General features: G+C 40.2%; 2 protein-coding genes across 2 annotated transcripts in view; one reads left to right on the plus strand and one right to left on the minus strand.

Moving 5' to 3' along the window:
- LOC119721908 overlaps positions 1-8,118 on the minus strand; it is a 29,092-nt gene extending 20,974 nt beyond the window's left edge. Inside the window, exon 1 of the mRNA XM_038191849.1 lies at positions 8,096-8,118. The gene's annotated coding sequence lies outside the window, so the exon portion shown is untranslated. The remainder of the gene's footprint in view (positions 1-8,095) is intronic.
- A 6,461-nt stretch (positions 8,119-14,579) lies between these two features.
- On the plus strand, positions 14,580-27,778 carry LOC119722222 (scavenger receptor cysteine-rich type 1 protein M130-like). The gene is made up of 7 exons (XM_038192268.1): positions 14,580-14,610; positions 15,708-15,824; positions 21,735-21,934; positions 23,864-24,005; positions 25,808-26,134; positions 27,008-27,316; positions 27,753-27,778. The coding sequence occupies exons 1-7, from the start codon at positions 14,580-14,582 to the stop codon at positions 27,776-27,778; spliced, it is 1,152 nt and encodes a 383-aa protein (XP_038048196.1).
- Positions 27,779-27,909: the final 131 nt, after the last annotated feature.

The following is a 27,909-nucleotide window of genomic DNA, read 5'->3' on the forward strand; positions in this document are numbered from 1 at the left end:
TCAGCTATGTTTTCTTCCTGTACGACGAATTTAAATAAAAACGAGACGCATAGCCGAAGATACTTCCCGAAATTCTTCACAATAATATTTTGCGATCTTTCTCCCAAAACATCTCCAAAACCCCCCCCCCCTCCCACCCACCGTTGTTCCGATTCCCATAAATTTGTTTTAGTTCAGAATATAAGAATAAAAAAAATCAGATTCTCGGGAAAAACAGATCATTTTCTTTTACCGTCCACATACAAATGGTCTAGAACCGCGACTTTTTACACCCATGAAACAGTAGCCTGACTATAACGCAATCTAGTTTTGTGTCAACCTCGTCCCCAGTGCTTACTTTATTTTCAACCTGGTTTCCAATAGTAAGCCCTGGATAGGAAACTTTCTTCCTGTATCCTGATTCGATACCGCAATTGGCTAGTAATGGATTATTATCGTGTACTTGGTGCTATTATTCACAACGTGCAATACGTGTTTTAGCGATCATTCGTCCACGCCTTCTCGAAAATACTAATTTCCTATCCAATTTGCTCATATTAATATAAAATGTGATACTGCATGTTGTCCTGATAAGATCGTAACAGTTTGATTTCAAAAATCGTGTTTTCGTAACTCACGCCGTGCTCGCGCTGCTACGAATTGACTCTGTTTTTACCCCAGACACCGCATACAAAAACAAACGCTAATGTGTAACGCATATCCAGGCACCAGACTGTTCCTCATTTGCATACGTGTTCGAAAATCTTGCACATGCAAATGATCCAATACCAGGGTGAGAGAGCAGGTAGTGGTGGGCGCGTACTGCTCGACACCCTGGGGACGAGGTTAGTTTTGTGCGTGCTTGAACCATTAAACCTAGGGATCAAGTGGGGATTCCCCCTGTATCGCCGAAGCCGATGTGACGTCATTAATTGGCAACGTTAGATCTTCAACTAATGGTTATTCCCCTTACAACTTGTTGAGGTCGAATTTCCTGGTTTTGTGTTGACGGTGCTTGCGTTATGTAAATATCTGGAATAATGATCAAACGGTGTTATGACAATAATACTCCGACGAAGGGCACAAGTGCATCCTTAAGTTGAGAAGTGACTGAGTAATGAAATAATTATTGCATAGCAATGCAATAATTATTTATGTCTTTCCGGATTTGACACATTTTCAAGTTAATGCTTATCAGTGACACGTGTTAGTACTGTACATAAAACTACATGCATGTGAACATTGATCAGGATAAGGCGAGTCTAGCAAAGCTGGTCCCAGAGCACACATCATTATGTTCTTCTGATTCACAATGGCTAAAACGTTACTTGATGGAATTAAAAAATCACCGTACGAATTGAGCCCTTGCCTGCACATGTATCACGTCAGTGACAGTATTCGGAAAGTCTCATTCACATGTGACAGTAAGTCAGTGGGATAGGTAGCGAGTTTGATTCACTCGTGACCGTCAGCCAGTCAAATAGGAAATCGGTTTAATTCACAAATGATAGTCAGTCAGTGAGTCGGATATTGACGTAGTCCGAACATTCGGGACTCTCAATACCGTTACAAGAGCAGATCCAGAACACAATTTTTTTGTGGGGGGGGGGGGGGTTTCCTAAAAAAAAATGGTCCCCAAAAAGTGTGTCCCAGTCCCAAAAAAAACTACGGCGTGGGGTTCGGGGCCCGTCAAGGGCCCTGAATTTTGGGGGGATTCTAGATGCTATGTGGTGCAATCTGAGGCAATTTCTGACCACTTTAACCAATGTTTTGTGAGGAAAAGATGGTGGTTTACTCATTGCCTGCCTTTATTGCGAAGTCATCTAAAAAAAAAAGAACTTTTTTTTTAGGGGGGGGGGCGCCATGGCCCCCTTTGACCCCCCTGGATCCACCCTTGAAGAGTCCCAAAACATACAATACAAGAAAATCTTCAAGTTCTTGGTCTTTACATGTGTTGCTAACAATGGCTCATCCGACTCCCTCCCCCTTGACAAAATGTTGGAATTCAACACCCCTGCCACTCTTCCCCATTAAGAAAATCCAGGATTTGCTCTTGAAGTTTCAAATATTAGTATTCAATGACATTTGCTTAAATGACCCATGCAATGCACTTTTTTAATTCAATGTTTTTTTTTTAAATATTTGCATCAAATTTAACCTTTTTTCAATTTTAATTTTTCCATTTTCAAAGGCATTATGGTGCCTTTTTGGTTTTCATGCAAATACAAATTTCCATGTCCATGAGCAAAAATGTGATAACATTTCATAAACATCAATGTAGCTATTTTAGCTAGCACAGAAAGTAGTACAAGAATTGTGCATATTTTGCTGTTATTGCTTGTTACTTATCTTTTCTTTGATGATTCGTTTCTGTGTCAGTAATAGCAGTAAGTGAATGAGCAAACTTTTTTCACAATTTTTTGAATGGTTTTTGGGTTGACCGCAAATTTTTTTTTGTTCATTGTAAATGTCATGTTAACATTAGTCATGGGATAATTTGAGCGGAATCTCTGGAAAGACGCCACTTCAGCGGTCTATGAAGAGTCAAGGCAATTTTCTAAGTCGACTCTCGTTAATTCGAGTTCCTTGGGACTTAACCCCAAAAGGGCCGGGTTATTTCGACCATCTCTCAGCCGGGGCGGATTCCGCTCCCCCTAAATCTCTGCCATCGAGTGACGAAAAATTGTGAAACTCGGTACATGCATAGAGCAACTCATCATAAACATACCCAAGAAATTAAATGACTATAGATCAAAGAGTTTGGCTTTTTCAAATGGTAATTCTGCTCTGTGTACACGACGTATATGGGAAAATTCAGTTTTCATGGCGCTTAACGCCGGAAGAATTTTCGCTGCGCAACAACGTAACCCGTGGTCCGATTTTTATGCTTTTGGTATCAAAAGATGCGCAAGGCTCAAGGCTGAAAAGTCACAACAGCTCGGGTCGCGAAAAAAAAAAAATTCAAGGCTATCGCGGAAAAAGTTGAGGGGGGGGGGCATTATCTCGTATTATCTCGTATTAGGACATTATCTCGTATTATCTGACACCTCGTCTTAAGCGACAAGCATTTTTCACGCACTCGCCGACATGAATGATGTCACGACTGTATGTAACAGTAAAACAATGGTAATTGAGAAGAATAAAGAAAATCATATCAATTTTTAACAAACTTGGAAAAAATGTTCAGTCCCAGATTCTTTTTTTAAAACATGTTTGCAATGACTGACCCTTATTGAGATGATATACGAAGAAAAAAGTGGCGTCAGGCCGCAACAGTCTTTCCGAATCTCTAAATGAGACACAAAAATGGAACAGTTACTTGCCAAACGAATAAAGCAAGAACAACTTACCGTAAACGATAAAAAACTAAATGAACTGAATTTGCAATGTGTTGCCTATCAATGATAAAAGACTCCTAGTCCTGTTTTGCTCCTTGTTTCTGAAGCCTGAGGAACCCAACCATTAGTCTATGACATAGAGACCTTGGCCCGTGCGAAGCCGCCATGGTCTATTATATGTACACAGATTCGGCGATTAATTATGCAACTTAGCCTGTGTATGACCTCGAGAAACTGAGCCACCAGCAGGCGCCTTTTATACGCGCGTAATTCGGGCTCCCAGCGTGCGTAAACATCACGCCCACGATCACTAGCATTTGTGTATAGGTTGTTTTATTACAAAAACGCGGCATCAAAATTGACCAATCACAATCTTAGTCCTGCTTTCGGGATAAAACGACGTCAGGCATGCTTAGATATATCAGACGTTATACAGGAGACTTCACTGAAAAATTGCCTGGGTTAGTTTTACCCAAGAAAGGGTCATACAAGCCCAAATTTAATTTGTTTTTATAACCACAACTTTTGGTTGAATTTAACATAAATCTTTACCAAAACAATTGGTTAAAGAGCAACCCAATTTGGGGTAGTGTTGCAGTTTTCACCCTTTCTTGGGTAAAATTAAGGCAGGCAATTTTTCAATCTTGGCTCCGTGGATAACGGGTGATACTCGGACTACCCAACGATTGCGTAATCGAATAACAGAATAACCGAACAATCGTCCAAGCCTTGTGAAATATCTATAGTACAATGTACAGAAACTCTTCTTTAATGTCAATACTACAGAACATTTTGAGTGTGGAAGCTTATTGATTTGAGCGGAATTTAAAAAAAAAAGCATCATGAATCTCATGCAATGAGAGCAAGGTTATGGATTTTGAGGGAAATTACGGGGCAAATGATGAAAATGACGACAAAACACATTAAGATTATGATTGAAAGTGTGCCAGCCCATATAGTACAGGCAATATAAGGTTTGACCTCAAACAAATTGCAACATAATTTTTTTTTCACCACAGTACATTTCTATAAGGTCCCTAAAATGACATACTAAAAGTCTTAAGAAATCCAGGTGGTGGAAATATGCCTAATTTGCATAAATCCAAAATGGCTGCATATGTTAGGACCTCCGCATTGATTTGGTCATATTTCTCATACTAGGTAGATTTTGAAGGTACTTTAAACGACACTTTTAGTCCTTTTACATTGATTTACTCATTATTCTAGTCCTAGGTAAAGGTCAAGATCCCTATGTTTCCGAAATTTTCCAAATGCCGTAAAATTTGCATAAATGCCGTATATCAATTTGCCTAAATTAAAGTTAAAATAATGGATGCCATGTGTGGACATGTACCAATTGAATTTTCCCTAATAATCCAAGCCAAATTTCACATCACAGTGCATTGCTATAAGGCCCCTAAACAAGTTAAGAATCCAAGAGGTGGAAATATGCCTAATTTGCATAAATCAAAAAGGCCGCTAATTACATGATTTTCATATGATTTGGCCATAGTATAGGCCATTATGTACTGTTGCTTTTTTTTTTTTTAAGAAGGAATTTTTGCCATATTTGGAAAGAGTTTACCTCCCTCAAGTCGATCGGAAATGCATTGGAGACATTTTTTCCCAGCTACCATGTGGCGGCCATCTTGGATTTCAAAATGGCCGCCACTTCGAGCCTAATTTGTATCTTGTAACTTCGGACCTGATTGTCACATAAAGTTCATTTTGATGGCAAACCCATTTTTTTGATACAAAAGAACCCGAGTACATTATTGTTTACGATGTACTCCAAATGGATGGCAGCCATCTTGGATATTTCAAAATGGCCGCCATTTTCGGCTTCTTTGCATAATAAATTCGGACTTGAATGGTTTAAAAAGTCAATTTCGGTGGCAAACCCCATACATTTAATCCCCAGTAATCTTTACCCATTGCAGATGATGTATCCCAGATGGATTGCAGCCATCTCGGATTTTTTCAAAATAGCCGCCATCTTGGATTTATTTATAGGCCTTTCTTTTGTTTGTAAACATTGGCGCCATTTTATATGGGCTGCCGTAAGCGCATAAATTGAAGCCGTGGTTGGCAACATATTTTTCCAAAAAGTCCTCATAACGCCATCAACACATAGTAAAAAGGCATATGTATGAATTATTTTGTAGCTTTGTTGAAAATGTTTTATTTTCAAGTATCAAGTTATATTTTGGTGATCTGTAATTCATTTTTGCAGTGTTGGACCTTCCATAGTGTTTGCAGGCCGTGGTTGGCAAAAATGCAGTTTGCCATCCAAGCACAGAAAGGTCTATAATAACATTGCACCCGAATGTCCTATGAAGTCCATGTTTTTGAATGAACTCAAGTAAATCACTGTGGACGGGGTACTCACAATTGATGGCAGCCATCTTGAATATTTCATAATTGCCGTCATTTTGAACTAATTTGCATATTTAATTTGGACTTCAATGTCGTATGAAGTCACTATTGGTGGCAAACCCCATAAATTTGATACCAAGGAATCCAATTAACACATTTAGGCATCTCAAATGGATGACAGCCAATATTGGATATTCAAAAATAGCAGCCATTTTGGATTTCATTTGAATAATAAGGTGGCACCTGAATGTCGTATTAAGTCCATTTTGGTGGCAAACTGCATGTTCTTGATACCAAGGAACCAAAGTTATAATCATTGTTGATGGGGTACTCCACTGGGAGTATCCCCCATCAACAACGATTTTCTCGGGTTCCTTGGTATCAAAAACATGGGGTATGCCATCAAAATGAACTTCATATGACAATCAGGTTGATACAAATTAGGCCCGAAATGGCGGCCATTTTGAATTCCAAGACCGCCGTCACATGGTAGAATGTTAACTCTATGAGAAAAATTTCTTCTTTAGCAAAGAAAAATGCAACTATCTAATAATTAACTCTCGTCCTAAGTTGCTTTTCGGGGTGCTTTAAACAACATTTTGTCATTTGACATTGGGGTCATTCAGTGTCAAATCACCCCCAAAACTTTTATATTTTAAACCCAAACCTCTTCAAATTGGTTCATATTAAGTTTATGGGGGCATTTTGGTCAAAATGGACATTGCTGCCATTTTATAAATGACCATATCTCTATAATCTGTGAGCCAAATTTGTTAATCTTTATTTCTTTTGAAAGGTTACATCATGAGAAATCCAAATTTACCATTGTTTTTTCATGTCGGGGTTATTTGAAGTATAATGACATTTTGACCTTTACTTTGACATTTTGATCTAGTGGATCACACGACATTGAGACAAACTTATATGAAAATTAAACCCCAACATGTTTTCTACAAAAAAATAGGGTACAATATTTTTTGTTTGGTTTTTGGCTCATCTCAAAGTTGGCATATGTGTTGCAAAATGTGATATCCCTATGCAGTGTTCTAGTGGATTTAAAGTAGAGTTTTTTTGTCCCTGAAATGAGTTCATGTACAGGGTGTCACAAGACTGTTAAAATTTTTCCTTTTATTTTCTGATTTGATGAATTAATCACTAGATTGTCACGGCCGTAAAGTGTTATGTTATTCCTTTCCCTTTGCATACCAATTCCGGGCTTGCACCCATGTGGGAGGGGTATAAAACCCTCGCCCATGTATTTTCGGATTGAGTTGTGCAGTTTTTGGTTTATTTCTTTCCCGTAATATATAATTTTGATTTTTGTGATTGATAAATCCTGCGTTGACTCCTCTGTTCTCTTGAGTTATTCCTTGATTTTTGGTCGAGTAGAGCGGCGAAAGGGTTCGCTCTGCGACACAGGAATATCACATTTCCAACACTTATACCAACTTTGACAAGATCTAGAAACCTAACAAAAATATTATACCCCATAGGAAACACAGGATCTCAAAAGGTACCCAGGACTGGAATGAAATCAATGTCAAAGGACAAATTGTTGTTCAAAGTACTCCAAAAAGCAATGGCCAAAGTTATGGCCAAATCAGAAATCATGTAATTATATTTTGAATTTATGCAAATGAGGCATATTTCCACCACTTGGATTTTTTTCCTTTTTTTAAGGAACCTTATAGCAATGCACCATGGTGTGGAATCTATCTATGTACATGACTGAACTTAGATTATCAGGGAAAGTTTAATGTTGACATGTCAACACATGACAGCCATAATTTTAACTTTAATCTATGCAAATTAATAAATGGCATTTACGCAAATTATTATCGGCACATCGCATATTTGGGAAACATAGGGATATTGAAAGTTACCAAGATCTAGAATAATGAGTAAATCAATGTAAAAGGACTAAAATTATTGTTTAAAATACATCAAAAAGATACCTAGTATATGAAATATGACCAAATCAGTGCGAAAGTCCTAAAAATATGCTGCCATTTTGGAGTTATGCAAATTAGGCATATTTCCACCACCTGGATTTCTTAAGAATCTTATAGTATGTCATTTTAGGGACCTTATAGAAATGCACTGTGGTGAAATAAATTCTGTTGCAATTTGTTTGAGGTTCACTCAAAAAATGAGATAATTTGCCTGTACTAACACGCGATTAATTCAATGCAAAAACCTGTGGTGATTCAGCTTCAATTTGATTTTTTTTGGAGGGGATAATTCAGTCACTGTTTGTGTCAAAATACTGTTGAAAATCTTGAAAACTAGGGGAAATGAAGATTGCTCGAGGCTGCAGAAATCATTTTCCAGCAAAATGAGAACCAGAATGAAGTTGCTGACTTCGAATACTCCATTGATACATGAAAAATAAAAAAACTTACCTTGATTCACGTCTGATCTGACACAGGTAGAAACTGCATATGAAGCCTGCGGGAATTGCTGATGGGTGTGTAACCACTTGCTCTATTGTGTATTCTATAGTTGCATCATTGTACATGCTCACTGACCTCAACTTTGCTCCATTGTTATTCAAATGAGGAAGCGGTACTGGGAAAGGGGCTTCCCCGTTCCATTGTGTCATGCTATTTATAAGGACTGTGAGTGACCTAAGGCTTTACGTATGTTTAAATTTCTCGCACGACACAAGAAGTCTAGAGATCGAGACACAAAGCGTGATATTTGAAGGTGTATGTTGGCCGCGAACGCGCTCATGGGGCTAAATAGAGCGTTGAAAAGATTTTTCAAAAAGTAGATTATAAAAGTTCACACAACAAGTGCATAGCCTTGAAATAATAACAGTTTTCGGTTGATTATTGCTGGCCTGAGGTATTAAGATCGTGTTACAAAATGGTCAAATTAACCCAGCTCCTTTAGAGTTACTTTGATGGGTGTCCTGATCACCTGGGTTGAATATGAGTATTTTCCCTTTTTTTGGGGGGGGGGGGTATCATTCGAGTCAATAGAAATTTGTTCTACGCTTGGTACCTTCGCAATTTAACTGTGAGAGAGCGAGCGCCCTCTATTGACCCAATTAATGTTTGAGAAAAAAAACCTTTTTCCTCACATGAGGGGCCTACGTAGGGCCAGTTGGGTGCAGGACTGCAGGTATTTGTTTTGACCTTTTTTCAGTCATATCTGACTACAGAAGAATGAGGAAAATCCCATGGGGCGCTGTTCAAACCCAACATCATGGTCAATGTCAGGCAATAGGTGGCGCTATTCGATTTCCGCGGGACGTTCGCAAAAAAAACCCACGGTTTTCGCGAAAAATAAACAGAAAACGTGAAAAAAGACACTTTATGTTACAGAGCTGAGTATGGTAAGTAGTTGTACTGTGGTTTTCTCCAGTTGCTGAATTTCCAGTGAGGGCATGACTTCTTAGGGTTGGGGGGGGGGGGCTCCCCCAACGCCCAAACCCTCGCTGGAAATCTCCTCCACTTCTTGATTTCTTCTGATGTTATCGATATTAATACGGGTTTCATATGCACTGGCTTGCATGTTGACGTCTGTTTCTGTTGAATTATTGGCACTTCACCGCAAATTTAACTTCGAGTGCCAGATGCTCGATGTTTTTGCCCAGAACATTTCCATTGACAGTCGGTGAGGAAGCTAAGAAAGTCGAATTACAACGTTCTTCGCATCTCAGTTAATAAAAACAATTCTAAATGTAGTCAGTGCTTGGCGGACTAAGGATTTTTTCCATTTTTTTTTTAAAAATAGGTAATCAATACACACTTCTTTAGTTGATGACTGTGTTAATCGCGACTTTATTCCACAACGATATACAATGAATAACTAAACTAGTGAATTAAGGAATAGAGAACTGGGTGAACTGACCACATGATTGAATTGAAAATTGAATCAAATGAAGAACTACTTATGGGGCAGTACACTGATAAATGGACATGGAAACAGGATGTAGTTGAAATAAGAAATATTTGAAAAAAGAGGGACTTAGTCATGTATTTTTGGAAATAAATATGACTGTGGATGAGCAATAACAACTTGAAACAATTATGGTCCAGTAACTTTCTTGCTTTGGATTGTTTATTTATCCTTTTTCAAACATCTGGTTGAAAAGGAAAGCAACCTAATGTCTAATCGTTCCCGAGAAAAGACGAAAAAAAACCCCAGTTGTTTACATCGGACACGACGGAGTACGCATACGTTTTACCTGTCGTTTCAGTCAATGTACGATACACGTTGTGTGTCTCACATTTCACACAGCACCAATACACGTATGTGGTTTCTTACACACGTCCGCAGAAGGCAACACTTTACGGCTGGCATGAACAGTCCGACGTTTTGGAGTCGCAAAAAAATTACAGCGGACCCCGAAAGTCGTTCTTGCATGAATAACACAAGAATAACACAAAACACCCTGTTTTTTTAAAGGAGGGTTGTGTGGATGTTTATATCTTACTTTCAAATGCTCTTTCTGATGAACATCATTCCGTATAAAGCGCGTTTTGTAGCCAAATTGTGCTCGTTTCAGGACGCAGTGTCCCTTTAAATTAAAGTGTGGGCAGCTAGGTCATTATTTTGCTCTGTAGAAAACAATACACACTTTGCATGCACAGTTTGTGGGTGTGTATACAAGGAAAACTGTGAGTAATACATTACAATCAGGAGAATTAATCGTTATACAGGAAAGATCATTTAAAGAGTTCAAAAAGTAACATTAACAATTAAGAAGGACAATTCACAAAGCGTTAGGTTGAACGGATAACTAAAAACTGACAATCTAAAAACGCTGTAATAGCGCAGACAGGCAATCCGGCCTCGGGATCAGAATTACAGGATGAATTAACGTTTGCCGTATGCACCTCTTGAGTCCTTTCCATTTGTTATTTTAATTTCATGCCGGACTTAACTCCAAGTAGTGTGTCGTTAGAATAATTTTCTTCTGCTGTGTTTCGGAACAAATATCGGTTTCACATTATTTGCTTTTATGAATCGCCGACACATTAATTACTGCAATGTCAACGCCACATGCTTCATGCACTGCTTAGAGCAGTTCAAGTGAAACATCCTTGAACATTGAAGTTGATTGCCAGCCAGTCATACTTGACGAAATTGCTCCAGTGCCAAAACACATGCGTCATAAGGATACGAAGAAAGTTTAATTCCAAATTTAAACCCCAACGGGGCCTCTTTGCTTTGTCATATTCGGCACCGCCCATGACTCTGCCTCGCATTTACAAATGTTATTGTACTGATAATTTATAAATGCACGTCTATTTTGGTAGAATTGAAATATCGAAATGTTGATTATGAAGTTTGGTTTGAGCATAATATTCTTTCTAATTTTATTAAATATTAAATGGACCTGACTTTTGTTTCATCGTTTTAGAAACATACTTGATGCATTAAAGTTTGGTCTAGGTGTAGGTAAGAGCACTTTTACCTTTACAATATCAATGAAAATTCAATTTTCCTCCATTCTTTTACTCTTAAATGCGTAAGTCAAAACTCATTTAGTTTCGGCTCAAACAATGGCTTGTCATTCAAAGTATAACTTGGCATTCTAAATTTCTAATTAGTATTTGTACCCAATGATCATTTCTAGAGAAGGATATCAACAAGTGACCCCCCAATCCCTAATCGGGTTCCTTGTGGACTTGGAAAGATGCATATATAAGATTTGAGGCTTATATAAAGATTGTCAGTCTCCTGGCGATGACTAGAGCAGGCTAGTCGAAACATTGAGACCAAAGACAAGTTTTTTTTAGAACTTAAAACAGGAATGTTCTTATCAGATCAAAAAGTACTTAGCGAAAGTTGATAATAAGCAGGACAAGTTCTTTAGAGAACTAAATATCTTCTAAACAGTACTTTTTACCACATGGTGTTACCGCAAACCGAAACGATAGAGATACATATAGCATGTGTGATTGTGGAAGATTTCCGAAACATCTGTATACTCATAACTCCATATCTTTTCCTGTTTTATAATTTACTATCACCGCTCGACCAACATATTAAGCGTTCTCTCAGATGGTACAAATTGGAAGAATTTGATTGCTCATTTTGTGATGGATCAGGTAGACATCCGTTTTGACATTTTAACGCCAACACGCCGTAACCTGGATACCCAGAACCCTGCTATATAAACCGATTACAAACCTCCGTCGATTCATACTTTGCTCGAGCTGCTGTGGAAAATCGCATTCTTAACCAATTTTTTTCATCTTAAAATAATGGCTTTCATTTATCATAGTTTCCTCGTGTTTGTGGCAACGCTTCTCGTCATAAATGCGCCATTTGGTAAGTATGAAATTGAAATGAATTACGCGATTATATTAATTAACACGTTAATTATTAATGGTATTTTTTTTTCTATTGCAAAAAAATCAAAGCAAGCAACTAAATGTTTTTACCTGAAATTTTGAATTTCTTATGAAACGTAATCTGATAATCAGCGTGCTTTCGCTTCCATCTCATTATCTTGGCCTAAATTAATATATAAGTGATTATACTGTAATGTGCTACATTGAAGTGTGAGGAACTCTAGTGTACGGTGGCCCTGGAACGACATTTTAATATTGACCTTTTTAATGTGAACCTTGTAACCTCTTAGTATTGACGTTGTACCTTCGCAATATGCACGTTGCACGCGGCTTAATATCGCATTTTGGAAGTTGTTCCTTCTTAATGTGAATGTTCCAACTTGTTAATATTCACGTTCGATCTTGTCAATGTACACCATTGATCATGCTTGATGTCAATGTTGCACCTTGCTTCTTCGCAATATGAACCATGTACCTTCGCATTGTGAAAGTTTGACCTTGCATCTTGTTAATATCATTGTTGAACCGACCTCCTTCGCAATGTGGATCATGCATTCTAAAAAGTACGAAGTCCTTGCCAAGCCCTATAGTTAGACAACCAGTTATGATGGAGTTTTAATCTGACGGCTGTTTAATGTCATTTAACCTGGGCGTCTACCTTGTAGTGATTTTTATCATGACTCAAGGCTCTCTGTTTTATTTCACTCATCTTTTATAATTCATGTTCAGGCTAACCATAACCCAAGGTTGGGCATACATGTAAAAACATGCATCCTGAAGCAAATTTGTCATTGTTTCAAATAACCCGATCTAATCATTTCAACCGTTTACTATACACAAATTTATACCTGTTTGCTTTCTGAATGTAATGATTTCTTTCTTCCTGTACTTTCATCTTTGCCATATCCCAATAATTTTTGACTCGCCAACAGGGCTCCTTACCAAATAGTATGAGGATCCCCGCTGTTTTGACGAGCATTTGGTTTTTGGGCTACTGCTAAGTCGAACCCTACATAACCCCCCCCCCCCCCCCTCCCCGGATATCCGCGCCTGACCGCAACATGAAGAATATTCGAAATTGGCTGACGACCAGTCATGTATGCATGAACTCCAAGCAAACAACTTCGTATAGGGTGCCCCGGCAACACGTGATTCGCACTCGACGCAACGGTGCGGTCGTGATGCGGCGCTCTCTCGCGGTGGCGGGTTATCGCTGCAGAGGGTAATCGCGCATTCAACCATAAAAACGTCTAGCCCCTAGACAAGCTCGAGTATAAGGCGGGTGTATGCACTGAATAACCAATTAAATAATTGACCGAAGCCACCTGTTCCCCGTGCGCTATCGCTTTTACAATGATTGACGGGAATGGGACCGTTGGTGAAATCCCCGATATTGCCCCGAAGTAATAAATATCAATGTATGCCCTTACTATTGGTGTCATGCTTTATAAGACGTGGATATTATTTCGTAACGGTACCACCGCATATAAATGATGTTCCTTTCAAACCTATTGATTAAATAAGTTGACATATACAGCTTTTAAATTTATCCAGCTGGGTTTCGGAAGGATTTTGAATGGGATTGTGTCTTTATACATCCCTGAACATGAATTATAAAAGATATGTGAAATAAATCAGAGAGCCTTGATTCATGATAAAAATCACTACAAGGTAGACCCAGGTTAAGTGACATTAAACAGCTGTCAGATTGAAAATCCATCATAACTGGTTGTTTAACTATAGGGCTTGACAAGGACTTCGTACTTTTTAGAATGCATGATTCACATTGCGAAGGAGGACGGTTTAACAATGATATGCGAAGGTACATGGTTCATATTGCGAAGAAGCAAGGTGCAACGTTGACATCAAGCATGATCAATGGTGTACATTGACAAGATCGAACGTGAACATTAACAAGTTGGAACATTCATATTAAGAAGGAAAAACTTCCACAATGCGATATTAAGCTACGTGCAACGTGCATATTGCGAAGGTACATTGTCAATATTAAGAAGTCACAAGGTTCATATTAAAAAGGTCAATATTAAAATGTCGTTCCAGGGCCACCGTACTAGTGACTTGACTGTGTGCACGTGAAGCATTACTCCCAATTACACTCTCTATGAGTCAGAAGACCCTGTGCAAAACAATATTCAACGTCTCCACAGCTTCAATAGCCAAATTTTCTTTGACCATTTTCCTAGTCTTTCCAATTATGAAAAGAACCAACCAAAACTAGAAGTCTCCAATTTCGCTCGTACCCCCTGCCCTGCAAACAGGACGCTGGGATACTCTGATGAATTCACGCTCTGATTGGTTGGATTTTGCGTGGCCAGTGACCTGCGCGTCATCGAGGTCATGACTCTGCAAGGTTTGAAACGGCCGTTTAAGACTGATTCACTACTCTTTTATTCCAGTTTAGAGATGTTGTTTTCTCGTTGAAAAGCGTAATAATGTAGGAAATTCTGTAAAACTTATCTGTGTTGTAAATTTACAATTCCCGTCCCTCGCTCAGGCTCCGTTTCGAATCACGAACGGTCGGATTGCATTATCCGACGCTCAAAATTGTGTCCACATGGTCCGCGCTGAAACAGAAATCATATCCGGTATGGCATGTGCGCAATTCTATGGGAAGTTTTCGGATAGCATTTGCGCCCATTGTCTAACTGCGGTCTTAAACAGCTGCAGCCAGATGCTTTATACATAGGTCATAGGCCATTTCCCTCACAAGATTCTGTGAAGCTCATCAGAGTATCCCAGCGTCCTGTTTGCAGGGCGGGGGGTACGAGCGAAGTCTCCAATGTCTTATAATTGCAGTAATTGGTAGCCTACACCTAAGGGATCAGTAGTTAAATAACCCGGAATGCAATTCTAAAGAATCCACTTGTACGTATATTAGGCGGTACCAAGAGTGCCCTATTTTTTTATTCCTGAAATCATGAGACAGTTCTTGTGCTTTTCAGTTTTCTGTTCTGTTTATTTTGATTAAACATGCATGCTATAGTAATTAAGATAAGCCATTCTTAACCTTGTGTTTTATAACAAGGCGCAGCCCATCCTGTTGTACAATCTGTGACGTCACAAGACCACACAAGGAGCCCAAGCATATCAGGTATTAAGCACCTGAAACCGATGTTCAATGTAAATATTTAGTACTATGTATTTTCAATTTATGTACCTTAAGTCAATATGACTCTTGATCAGGGGAGGTAAATCCCGATAACTTTTGGATGTATTTTTGATATTGTATTTTTTGCATGTTTGACATCCAATTATACTTAAAAGTGCCCTTCGAAAAATTCAGATTTGTTTCTCTAAGCGAATTTCAATCTGTATGTTTTATTTTGAAGAAAAAAACCAAACTTATTTTGAACACTTTTATTTTGAGCAGATTTTGTGCATCTTATTGCAAAAAATCCGCCTAATTTATTGTCGAAATACTTTGAAATTTGCGGTTTAATAATTGCGAACTGAACATGTTATCCAAAAAAATGTTGGGTGTACTTATAGAAAAATATCAACGTAACAGTAATGTAATTACCCAGAAGGATTTTCCTATAGACCGGCCGAAATAAGTGTCAAAATCCATAACAATGAAAACGATTCCAATTTTGTATATGTTCCGTAGAAACTAAGATCAAACATGTTATATATTGTTATATATTAATAATAATAATAATAATTGTTATTTGTGTCATTTCAGGACTTTCATGTACAAGTTCCCCTCTGGGGATGGCCAGTGGGGCCATCCCTGATTCCAGCCTGACGGCGTCAGGCTCGTGGAGCTCAACTTATCCCCCAAACAATGCCCGACTAAACGGTAAGTCCATTTGATTGTTAAACTATTGCAACAGTTCGCAACTGTTGCTTATTGTTAACCACGTTTGTTTTATTAAAAGTTTAAATCATACATTTGACGTTTTTGTAAATATGTGGTCAGTCGTTCATGCCATTTTTTGGTCAGTTTCCTATTGAAAACGAGGAATCTGGTTGAATTCTAAGTGTATAATTGTCTTTTGCTGTATAAAATTGCTCGAAATAAGCTGAAATAAACTTAAACTAATCTTAACTGAAGGACAGATGCACGGAAGTGCTCTCTGAACTAGTCTTTACGCTTCAAATTAAGGATGAAGGAGAAAAGTTATTCTTTGGAATTTTTTAATCAAAAAAGATGTTGTATTATAATTTTTAGAGCTGTTTAAAATGTTTCCATTGCCACTCAACAAACTAGAAAAAAAGGGGAAAAGACGCAACTGCCACTTTGAGTGTATCATCCCAGAAGATGTATCCCCAATCATGGGTTGCCACGCGTTCTTCTTATTCATTCTGTGTTTTAGTGATTATTAGTGGTTATTTATACATGTTATTTAGAAAAGAAAACGATTGCACTTACCACACTGATTGTAACTGTAAAAGTAACCTGTAAGGGTTAACTTCCAACCTCAAATACAAAGTTCTGCTTTGTCGCACCCAATGAGCCTCTGTACTGATGACGTCTTACTTTGTTTACATGCGCACTTTTCCATGGAGCCAGTGGGGGCCCACGGTCCACTGAGCGCCATAGGAAAGCACACACGTAAACAAAGTGTAACGTCATCAATACAGAGGCTTATTCACGTTGTATATCCAACAGTAATAATTAATTACATCAATGTACCAGTTGTCGTTCTCACAACTTACGAAACCAGAAGCATTCAGAGAGTGCAAACCTCCGCTATGGCTGAACGATTCCCCGCCATATTGTTAGAAATACTCGCATATCCACTAGACTTCCATATTTTATTGCACATTCCCCACTCCCCCATAGTATCAACTGGTCGACAAAATACTGCATCCTGAACAAGATTCTGATCACTTCCAAAATCTAATCGATATGTACTTGTACCATGGACCAACATTAAAACAATTTGAGAAAATCCGTCTATAACTTTTTGAGTTATCCGGTTAACAGACAAACCAACCAATAAACAAACAAACAGTCCCAAAAAACCAACGCCGCTGCAAACATAATCTCCTCGGACATGTGGCTAATCTGGCCATAGACATGTGGCTAATCGCTTAAACAGCACATGTACTGAAAATATAAAATACAAAACATCGAAATGCTTGAATCGTGTGAAAGGTTATGGGAGCTACCTGAAACTTGCCAGCACGGTTTGCGTTCGATGGTTGATCATGTTGTAGGCTATGTACCATGCGGGAATCCCCCATGAGTGTGCATAATGTACAATTACCCCTGACACAGAAACATCCCTAATTTATAATCCGTCTTTGTACATGCAATTAGCAAACACCACACAATTTATGGACCGTGATTTTCATTTGTTGAAACTACGTGCGGTTCGGGTTTCCTGATCGGTCCATTGACCAATACTATACACGCGTCCACAAATGTCTTATTTTTCTTTCGAAAACTCTTGCCCTGAATAATAGTGGGGGGCCAATGTACTTCCGTTGGCATGTCATGTTAATTTATGGCAACCATTATAAATGTAATCTTATGAGTCCTGAGAACAAGAAATTGATGTTGCCATTTTTTCCATTGACCTTTGGTGACCTTGACCTGAGGTCAAAGTTCATGGGTCATTTTCACCTAAAATTTGCCTTTCGGAAGGGTTTGCGGAGATTTTCGAGGCAAGTGAGCACACATTGTATTTGGTTGAGAGTTTCTCCATTATAATAAATGTTATTATTAATGTATTTATGGGTTTTCCTGAAGAAAACATGGGAAAATGTCACTTTTGCCCGAAAAGGGCCGGGTTGTTTTGATCATCTCACGCAGATACCCCCCCCCCCGCCATGACCTCGGCCATCGAGTGACGAAAAATTATGAAACTCGGTACATGCATAGAACAACTTAACATGAACAAACCCAAGAAATTTCATGACTATGGGTTAAAGGGTTTTGGAATTACGGCCAATTAATTATTCATAAGCACGTATGGTAATTCAAATGTGTACACTACGTATATGGGGAAATTCAGCTTTGACGGAGGGTAGCGCCGAAAATATTTCGCTGCGCGGCATCCTGTGTTTCGAATTTTATGTTTTTGGTATCAAAAGATGTGCAAGACTCGAGGCTAAAACGTCAGGACAGCTCAGGCCGCGAAATAAATAACTCTTCAAGAGTATTGCGGAAAAAGTTGAAAGGGGGGGGGGGGGAATCTGCCCCCTTTTAGGGCCAAAATATGACCAACCCTTTAGTGCCTGGCATCTTAATATGAAATGTTGTAAAGTGTCCTCTGCAGTACCGCACTCACACAGGGTGTTTGTCGGTTGAGAAAAATCCCCACTTCTTCATGGTGCTTTTGGTGCGAGCCACTCCAGAGCGGAGGTGATTTAAGCACCTCCAGGTCTGCCATCCTAATGCCACCGCCACAATCCACAAAACATCCCAAGCCATGCATAATTATCGGCGATTTAAAAGCCACAGCAGCATCATTGGCTATCATTCCAGCACAGACGTCGACGCTTTTGAATCGCTGGCCGAAGCAAGTCAACTGAGCCTTATTCACAATCAGGCATGCAACTTTTCCTCGGATCAGCTTATTCTCATTTCTGCCATTCAAAATTGAAAATCACTGTACAAAGTCTTCTGAATTTAGGAATTTCCTCTTTTTTGGTGAGTTTACAGTTGCATGCCTGCACAATGCGAAACTGTCGAAGTGTTTCCATAGTGGAGGCTGGAGATAAAGTTTCAACCCTGCTCTAGCCCTTGTGAGCCACAACATCGCCTCACTTAGCAACAAGATGGTCCTTGACCCCATTCCAAAGACCCGACATCGCCCTATTGGAATCAAAGTGACTGCTGCTGTCTCTTCGCAACAATTCCATTCCACCGCTGTTTCAACTTAGTAAGGCCAACTGTGAAGGCTTCACCAATGAGCTCAAACACCATCTAGCTGACATTGATCCAACCCCTGATAACTATGACACCGGTTTGTTGATGTGGTGGTGCAAAAACATCCCTACGGGCTGCCGCACTGATTACATCCCAGGCCTAGCAGCATCCCGTAGTGCTGAACTTTACAGGAAATAGAAACGCATGTATAAAACGACTCTCTTGCTGTCGATACCATCTCATCTGGGGAGGAATTAATAACAGCCATATCAGAACAGCTTCAAAGCTTGTGGCAAACCCTTGTGGTAACCACCAATATGGCCAAGAAGCCAATATGGCCTCCAAGCCTGGAGTATAATATAAAAAAACAGCTCAGCCAAGTGAACAGCATTGTAACATCTCCGCCAACCAAATAGCCCACAACAACTGCTATTTAAATGGTAAAGTGCCACGTTCTCCTGATAAGCGACCGAAAGCCAAGCTCCGCCAGAAAGACCCCGCCATCGACCTAATTGGCTTCATCAAATCCTTCTCTGCTAATGAACTTGCGACTGGCATAAATAAAGAACAGGAAATTAACCAAACTGGATAACATTTTCACCAAAGAACTGAAACATCTTGGACCAAACGCCTCAAATTGGTTACTCCAGCTCATCAACACCTGCCTCGCAACACAAACAATACCTAAAGTGTGGCAAAAGTCGAAGGTCATCGCCCTCCTAAAACCCGGAAAAGACCCAATGCATGTCAAAACTTATCGTCCCAAAGTCACACATTCAAGTTGCTGGAATATTTCCTCCTCAACCTTCTTGCCTCTTCATTGAGAAACAACTGATACAGGACCAGGCAGGCAGGCTTCCGTCCCGGCAAATCTACAATGGGACAGCTTCTAAACCTCACTCAGTACATTAAGGACTGCTTCCATCAGAAAAATTATATCACCGGCGCTGTCTTTGTTGATCTTACAGCTGCTTTTGACAGTGTTAACCGTTGCTGACTCCTTCAGAAGATCCTGGACATGACGGCAGACCTGACCCTTACCCAGTTTATTGGTGTTCTATTGAAGAACCATCGTTTCTTTGTAGTATTCAAAGGCAGAGTAGAGTACGTCTTAAAAGGAACGGTCCCCCAAGGGAAGACGTTGACCGATGTTCTTGACCAGTCACAGCAGTGCTTCACTGTGAGTCACCTGAAAGCGATCAACCCTATTAAGACCCAAGTGTGTGCCTCCTGGGTTGACCAGACTGGTGGCGTCTCCCCCACTACATGAGATGCCAATCAAGCCTGCAGAAGCCTTACCTGCAGGATCCAATGCAGGATGGAAGACCTGGAGGTGCTTAAATCACCTCCGCTCTGGAGTGGCTCGCATCAAAAGAAGTCGGGATTTTCCTCAACCGACAAACACCCTTTGCGAGTGTGGTACTGCAGAGGACACCTTACAACATTTCATATTTAGATGCCAGGCACTAAAGGGTTGGTCATATTAAGGCCCTAAAAAGGGTAGGGGGCGGATTTTCCCTCTTTCAACTTTTTCCGCGATACTCTTGAAAAAAATTATTTATTTCACGGCCTGAGCTGTCCTGACGTTTTAGCCTCGAGTCTTGCACATCTTTTGATACCAAAAACATAAAATTCGAACCACAGGTTGCCGCGCAGCGAAATATTTTCGGCGCTACCCTCCGTCAAAACTGAATTTCCCCATATACGTAGTGTACACAATTGAATTACCATACGTGCTTATGAATAATTAATTAGCCGTAATTCCAAAACCCTTTAACCCATAATCATGAAATTTCTTGGGTTTGTTCATGTTATGTTGTTCTATGCATGTACCAAGTAACATAATTTTTCGTCACTCGATGGCCAAGGTCATGGGGGGGGGGCGGAATCTGCGTGAGATGGTCAAAACAACCTTTTCGGGCAGAAGTGACATTTTCCCATGTTTTCTTCAGGAAAACCCATAAATACATTAATAATAACATTTATTATTATGGAGAAACTCTCAACCAAATACAGTATGTGCTCACTTGCCTCGAAAATCTTCGCAAACCCTTCCGAAAGGCAAATTTTAGGTGAAAATGACCCATGAACTTTGACCACAGGTCAAGGTCACTAAAGGTCAATGGAAAAAATGGCAACATCAATTTTCTTGTTCTCAGGACTCATAAGATTACATTTATAATGGTTGCCATAAATTAACATGAAATTTCGACGGGAACCCAAATCTGCACATTGGCCCCCCTACTATAAGCTTAATGCATTGTCAGAAATGTTTCCTTTCGCACCGATGTTATTAAAAATATCAGATAAAAAGAAGAAGCAAGAAAGGTCACACCGAGTTTTTAACTCAAATCAACTCAGAGGTCACGTTTACTTCCTGTTACTGGGTTACTCCCGGGCTGTTCATTGGCGCTTTTCAAAGAGGACGGCCAACGTTTTTCAGGGAGGCGCGCGAAATTTCTAAAAAGGCACTCGTTACAGCCGCTAGTAAAAAAAAGGCACACATTGTTTGTAAATAGGGCACTAACTTAAAAAAAAGGGCCCTCTTTATAAATATTGGGGCAAACACTTGCGAAAAAGGGCACTGGAATAAATGGGCAGTCTTAACAAAATATAGGGACCCCCCCCCCCCCCTCCGCTAGCTACACCACTGTCCTGGCTAGGATTATACTCATATTTCTTCGATACAACTTTGAACTTGTGATTTTTGTCTTAATATGTCTGTACTGTGTTACGATTTAATTGCTCTACAATTACAATATTGTTGTAGTGTCGCCATACCCTTCTCGCTGGTTGAAATTATATAAAATCGACATCACCAACCCACTCTCTGGCGCGAACTGCCGCCACTGATTCCATGTCAATGATCATTTGTTTTATTTCTCACAGGTTCTGGTTGGTGGATACACCCCAACGGAAAGCTCGAGGGTCAATGGATCCAGGTAGACCTCGGTCAGTACACGGCCATCACGGGGGTCATCGTGCAGGGAGCCAGTTCGTATCATATCCGAACCTTTGCTGTAAACTACAGTAATACGGGCGAGTCCAACGATTGGCAGAAACTAACAGACAGCGGACAGACCGTACAGGTGAGCCTATTATCCCTTGAGAATCTTGATAGCATCCTCAAACTTTCAAATTCAGCACGGGCGAACAGCACTGGCGGAACGGGGAGGGGAGGGGGTTGGGAGCACGGGTCCATTCTCCAAAAAGGTCCATATTTATACACCGAAAAAGATATGATTTTTAAATAGTTTTATCCCTAACATTACACAAATTTTCCACTTTTGAATGTGACATCGAACGAACAAAATACCCACTTTTGGTTTTGTAATAATTAATTCACAAAGTTTGAATTTTTTTCGGCCGACAGTAATCCAGTTCTCGCAGGGTAGACTGATTCCCGCCACCCTATCAGGAGCGATTATGCAGGGATCAGGAACTCGCAGGGTAGATTTGTTTAGTTTGTCATACTGGGTTTCAGTTGCCCAGAATTACTTGTTCGAGAGCATGGGGAGAGGTCGTCTGCACGGCTGCACACGCGAATGTCTGATACTCAGACTAGAGCAGCTATAAACCAACTTAGCCTACAGGGAACGGAGACGACTGTTTTAATTCGTGTACTCATTCCCTTTTCCTATCCGTGAATTACAAATAAAAATGAGGAAAAAGAGCTCCCCGGACCGCTGGTGCGCTATTGTCTTCTTGCCCCCTCCAATAAAAGGTTTGGAATTGCCCGATTATACAAAATGTGGATTAATGTACAGCCTAACAAATGGTTAAAATTCAAATAGACTTCTGAGTTACACTTTGTTTAGCGTGTGGTCGTAATTTCATCAAGGCCAAATCCCTAAATGGTCCATAATTTGTAAGTTCATGTCAGAGCGATGAACTGGAAATGGATCGAAATAAAACGCAAACCAATGGAAATCTTTACTGTCCTCTTACTTTTGCATCACTCATTTTGTGGCTGAATAATTACGTTTTACATAATTATTGTCATCAGATAAAATTCTTGTTCCCAAAGCAATGGTTATTCATGCCCCACACTATGAGTGTCCTGGATATGTTCTTTTGCTCATGCTAATGTCTCAATATATTTAATGGTATGGTCCATCATTTGTAATTTGTGCATTTTGTTTTTTTTGACCCAACAAACGTGCTCATAATCTAAAGAAGGGTGCTAAACAACTAACCTCGTAGTTTCAGCTCAGCTTCAGCTGTATATTTCGAGAAAAACAACATTCTAGATTCTCAATTTCGAATCACAAATTACTGAATCATGTTTTGAAATGGGCCTGAATTCAGCGTCCGAGACACGTTCTCACTTAGCTGATTGCAGCTACTCGATGCGCGCACCGATCCGACGAATTATAGAGGGCGTGCGCACGTGTGCTTTGTGTCAACGCTTGTGCGCGCTTCGCCGAATAAAAAAAAAGAACTACTAACAGAAATTTTCAACGGTGCTTCTTATGACGCACCGTTGGAAAGGCCTTCTTTCGTTGATTTCTTCACAATGACAGCATGCAAGAAAGAATAATTTTCAAATGGAGTTTAGTCCCCTTATAGCTTACTGTCTTTCAACCAAGTATGTGCTTCAACAATAATTTCGTCAGTTACTTTTTGGATAGCTGCAAATGATGGATTGTAGCTTTAATTCGTATCAGAAATCTGAGTATTGGAGTACCGAAGTGTGACGTCATTTAGAACCAGAAAGTGTAGTGCAAACGAATGGAGTACGCGCGCGTGTTGGTTCACGGGCCGACTGATCACGCGCGCTAATGTCTTTCACACACATTTTGTGCGCGTGACGTATTCACTTCGGTACTCCATTGAACAGATAGAGGGCGTCCCAGCAAGTCTGAAGGCTTTTGATGTTTGTTCGTTTGTTTTGACATCTCCTGCCTTAACTCAGCTCAGCTTTTCAAATAGCACGTACACCGCTGCACGTACCGACATCGTTAAACCAACACTGTTGGATTTGGAACTTGTCTGTGAATTTTGTTTATATTTTTCAGTTGAATGGGAACGATGCTTCCCATCAAACTGTGAATGTGACATTCCCCGTGGTACTGATGGCAAGATTCCTCCGCATACTTCCACTCACATGGAGTAGCTCTGTTCATTATTATTTAAGGTTCGAAGTGCTCGGATGTCGAGGTAATAAATATTGGCCTATTTAAAAACATTTAAGTGGACGTCACATGTAGAAAGACAATGATACCACTTGTTATTTTGCATGAATGCTATAGACCTAAGACATAATGACGTCATGCCTTGTTTACACGCGCGCTTTCCTATTAGCTTACATGAGATGTGGCAGACACAACAGGAGGGCGCTATTTGGTCTGGGTAAATACAAAAGAATTTACCCAAATCAAACAGCGCCCTTGTATTGTGTCTGCAATATCTTCAATAGGCTAACGAAAGCTTGGTGGATTTTGTCCCACCTAGCTCTGATAGAAAACCGCACATGTAGACAGAGCGTGACACCATTGTATATTAGGTCTATTGATTGGTTTGTTCTGGAGGTATTCGCTGAGAACGTGTGAGGTCACCTCTTTCCAGGGTCAGGCTCATTTCCTCGACAACAGTTACCCCACGCCGGTCCTACTAAAATGTGTCAACAAGCGTCAACTGGCGTCAACAAGTGTCAGCAGTCATCAACCCAGCGTCAACAAATTTTGCATAGGTTTGTGAACATCAGAAGTAGCTTTATATGGTAGAAATAGCGAAAAAGAACATATTCATCAAAAAAATAGTCAAACAGTTGTACTTTCAACGCGAAATCTACGACGAGTTTGTCGGCTAAGTGTTGACCGCCATTATGTTTCACGTGAAGCCGAGATCAAAACAAGATGGTGGCCAATACTAAAGCTACAACTCGTCGTAGGTTTCGCGTTGAAAGAACCCCAACTGTTTACGTAATTTCGAATTTAATTTATATGCTGTAGATGTTCTTTTTTTGCTATTTCTACCATGTAAAGCTACTTCTGATATTCAAGAACTTATACAAAATATGTTGACGCTGGGTTGACGCTTGTTGACGCCAGTTGACACGTTTAGTAGGTCCCGTTCACGCACATTCGATGTAGCATTACAGGTACATTTTAACCACATACATACTTATTTCAATGTTGTTGTACCATGGGGACCGAAAATGCTGTGGGGACAGCAGAAAAATCCCCATACCTCCGTCATAATTTGCCTAACAACAAAAAACTTCCCCATAGCGCGGTGACGGCCCGCCCACGATAACAGACAGCAATTTGAGGGAAGGATAGCTTTCTGGAAATAGGGGAAGTGGGTTGTTGATAATTATCTAAGAAGGGGGTCGGAGTGAAGGAAATCTTGAAATCTACAATGCTTCCTTCTGCATCCTAAGACATTTCAAGAATAATCCATGAACTTTAGCGGTTCATTTATTACTTTTGGTCCTATTTTACTAGCATCATAACATTAATACCATAACAATATTCAGCGGCTGAAAGCGGGGGGAGGGGGACCAGCATAACAACGAACCTGTTGAAGTTTCAGCTCAGTGGATACTATACATTAAGAGAAAACAGAGAAAACGTATGCATAATTTTTGGGATCTTGTAACCGGATTCCTTTGCTAACGTAGGTAAAACAGTGACCGCGCACACATTCTAAAACCACCTTCAATGATTGTTTTCTTCCGAATGATAAAATTTCAGGTGAAATAATTTCACAGGGAATTTAGTTCCAGTCCGATCGATAGCTACACCTCACGAAACGTTGCGTAGGGAAACAATTTGTACTTATATAGGCATCAGGTACATATTTTTGCGATTTATGGATTTTGTTTTTAGAAAGATTTCTGCACTCAGACTGGCACATTTAACATATAGAGGCTGATCGTAACACTCACATAGATTTGACCAAGAAAGAAGTGCATAAATTGTACTTTTATTCTGAACCTAACTTCCCACTTCCAACAGTTACTAGCGGCATGATCCGATTAGTGGGCGGTGATGACAAATGGAGCGGTCAAGTGGAAATCTACCGCCATGATGCTTGGGGTGCAGTCTGCGATAGCAGTTGGGATATGAAGGACGCCACCACCGTGTGTCATCAGCTCGGCTTCATCGAGGCTCTGGAGGCTAAAACGGGGTTGTCCAGCCGAGAGAGTGACCGGCCGATCGTGATGAATCGAGTCGCCTGTACTGGAACTGAACGACGGCTGGCTGACTGTCCGTTTGTCTGTACCGGCTCTCAGCAATGCAGCAGCTCAACTGTAGCAGGAGTCGTTTGTAAACCAAGACCTGGTAAGACTCCATACCACCTGCCTCATAGTGTCCGTGCCAATCACAGCCGGCTTTTTGTGTAGTCTTATTGTTAAGCTTATTGTTACTCAAGCTTATTGTTATTTCCAGCTCGTTTAAGATATTGCGCCTGTCTCTGATAATTTAGGCTTTTAGGAGGTGCTTACTCCAACCATACATTTTTCAAAATAAGGCTCTTTTACCCAATCGTAGCACCTCTCGAAAAGTAAAAATTGGGTTATAAAGTAGAAAAGGATTTAATTAACATCATTGAAATTATTGCTAAACGCTAGGTCCCACTCAGATTTTATACGGAATCCCCGGGTACTATTTAGCTTGATACATTTTGAGGTCAAAAATAACCCTTAAGCGGGGGGGGGGGGGGGGGGGGGGGGAGAGGGGTTCAGAATTATTCAGACAACGATCTAGAGAAGTGTCATTATTTTGGACCACTTAAGTGTCATTTTGACTCCAAAAAGTATTGGGCCAATTAGAACTCAGATTCCCGGTCAAACCTGACTCCTGTGGGATTCTGAAAAGAACCGGGGGAAACTCAACGTTTCGGACTAGCCACATCAAGATACAAGAGACCAGAACCATTTCCGACCAGAAGATCTTATACTCCAAAGTCAACGAGTTCCATTATCCTGCCCTACTTATGCCGTAGGCCTATACTCCCCACCGCATTCAGCTGTCCTCCACAAGCATGTCATCCGAGTTGTCCACCCATGGAGATCCAGAACCTGCTGTAAGAATAGTAGGACCACGAAGGTGGAGCACGTATCCTCCCATTCTTTATGACACCCCTCCTCAGTTTCTGGGTCAGAATTTAACTCGTCCCATTAATCGAGAGAATGTCTTTATTATTATGATCAGATGAGCTTCGGTTGGTCGGCGGATCTCGCACAAGTGGTCGAGTGGAAGTATACCGTGGCGGCAGCTGGGGAACCATCTGCGACACCAATTGGAACGAGACGGATGCGGGGATCATCTGCCGACAGCTCGGTTTCTCAGGCGCACTGGAGGCGAAGTCGGCTGCCCACTTCGGGCAGGGTAGCGGACCCGTCCATATGGACGGCGTGGCGTGCGAAGGTTCTGAGCAGAAGATAACCGACTGTCCCTCCTATTGTTGGGAGGAGACAAGTTGTAGCCACTCCCACGATGCTGGAGTGATCTGCAGTGACGGTAAGCACACAGACAGGGCAATGTTTGGAACATTAAACCATCTCACAAAGGATACTAAACACCACAGAAATTGTCACTTCACCCCAATATTAGAAAAATGAATTCGTGCCTCAGAGATGCAAGAAGTAAAACTCAATCCAACTTAACAAAAGGTGTTTATGGTACACCTGTACCTCGGTTCAATATTGAACAATAGGTCAAATGGTACAACTAATTACCGTCTAACAGTATGGTAGCTGCATTATTAATACTTTAATGGGTTTCTTTACAGTGTCCCACCTTTAAATTTCATTCATATTGGTTGACTTATGTGCTTAGACGTCATTATGTTTGTAGATCACGGTTCCTATCTAGATATATTTTATTTGAATTACAATTTGACTGATTGAAAATCTAAACCATTTGTTCTTTTTTTTCCCGCTTTTTTTCACTGCAGGAAACACAGCAACGTCCAACAAGTGAATATGAATTACTACCAGAAAGGATAGGAAACTAAATATTTTGAAGCAGACTTTTCTTCTTTTAAAAGGGACAATTATTATTTTGTTTGTGCTTGCATGCTTTGGACTATTCAAATGACAACTTTTAATTTA

Source organism: Patiria miniata, unplaced genomic scaffold, assembly GCF_015706575.1.
Source record: "Patiria miniata isolate m_02_andy unplaced genomic scaffold, ASM1570657v1 HiC_scaffold_14, whole genome shotgun sequence".
NCBI lineage: Eukaryota > Metazoa > Echinodermata > Asteroidea > Valvatida > Asterinidae > Patiria > Patiria miniata.

What these genes read in the sequence shown, in the direction of transcription:
- LOC119722222 (XM_038192268.1), top strand. Translation starts at nt 14,580, where the DNA reads ATGGTCCGCGCTGAAACAGAAATCATATCCG. An exon ending in AAACAATGCCCGACTAAACG is followed by an intron (nt 15,825 to 21,734) that starts GTAAGTCCATTT and finishes TATTTCTCACAG; the next exon opens with GTTCTGGTTGGTGGATACAC. An exon ending in CGTTTGTAAACCAAGACCTG is followed by an intron (nt 26,135 to 27,007) that starts GTAAGACTCCAT and finishes TATTATGATCAG; the next exon opens with ATGAGCTTCGGTTGGTCGGC.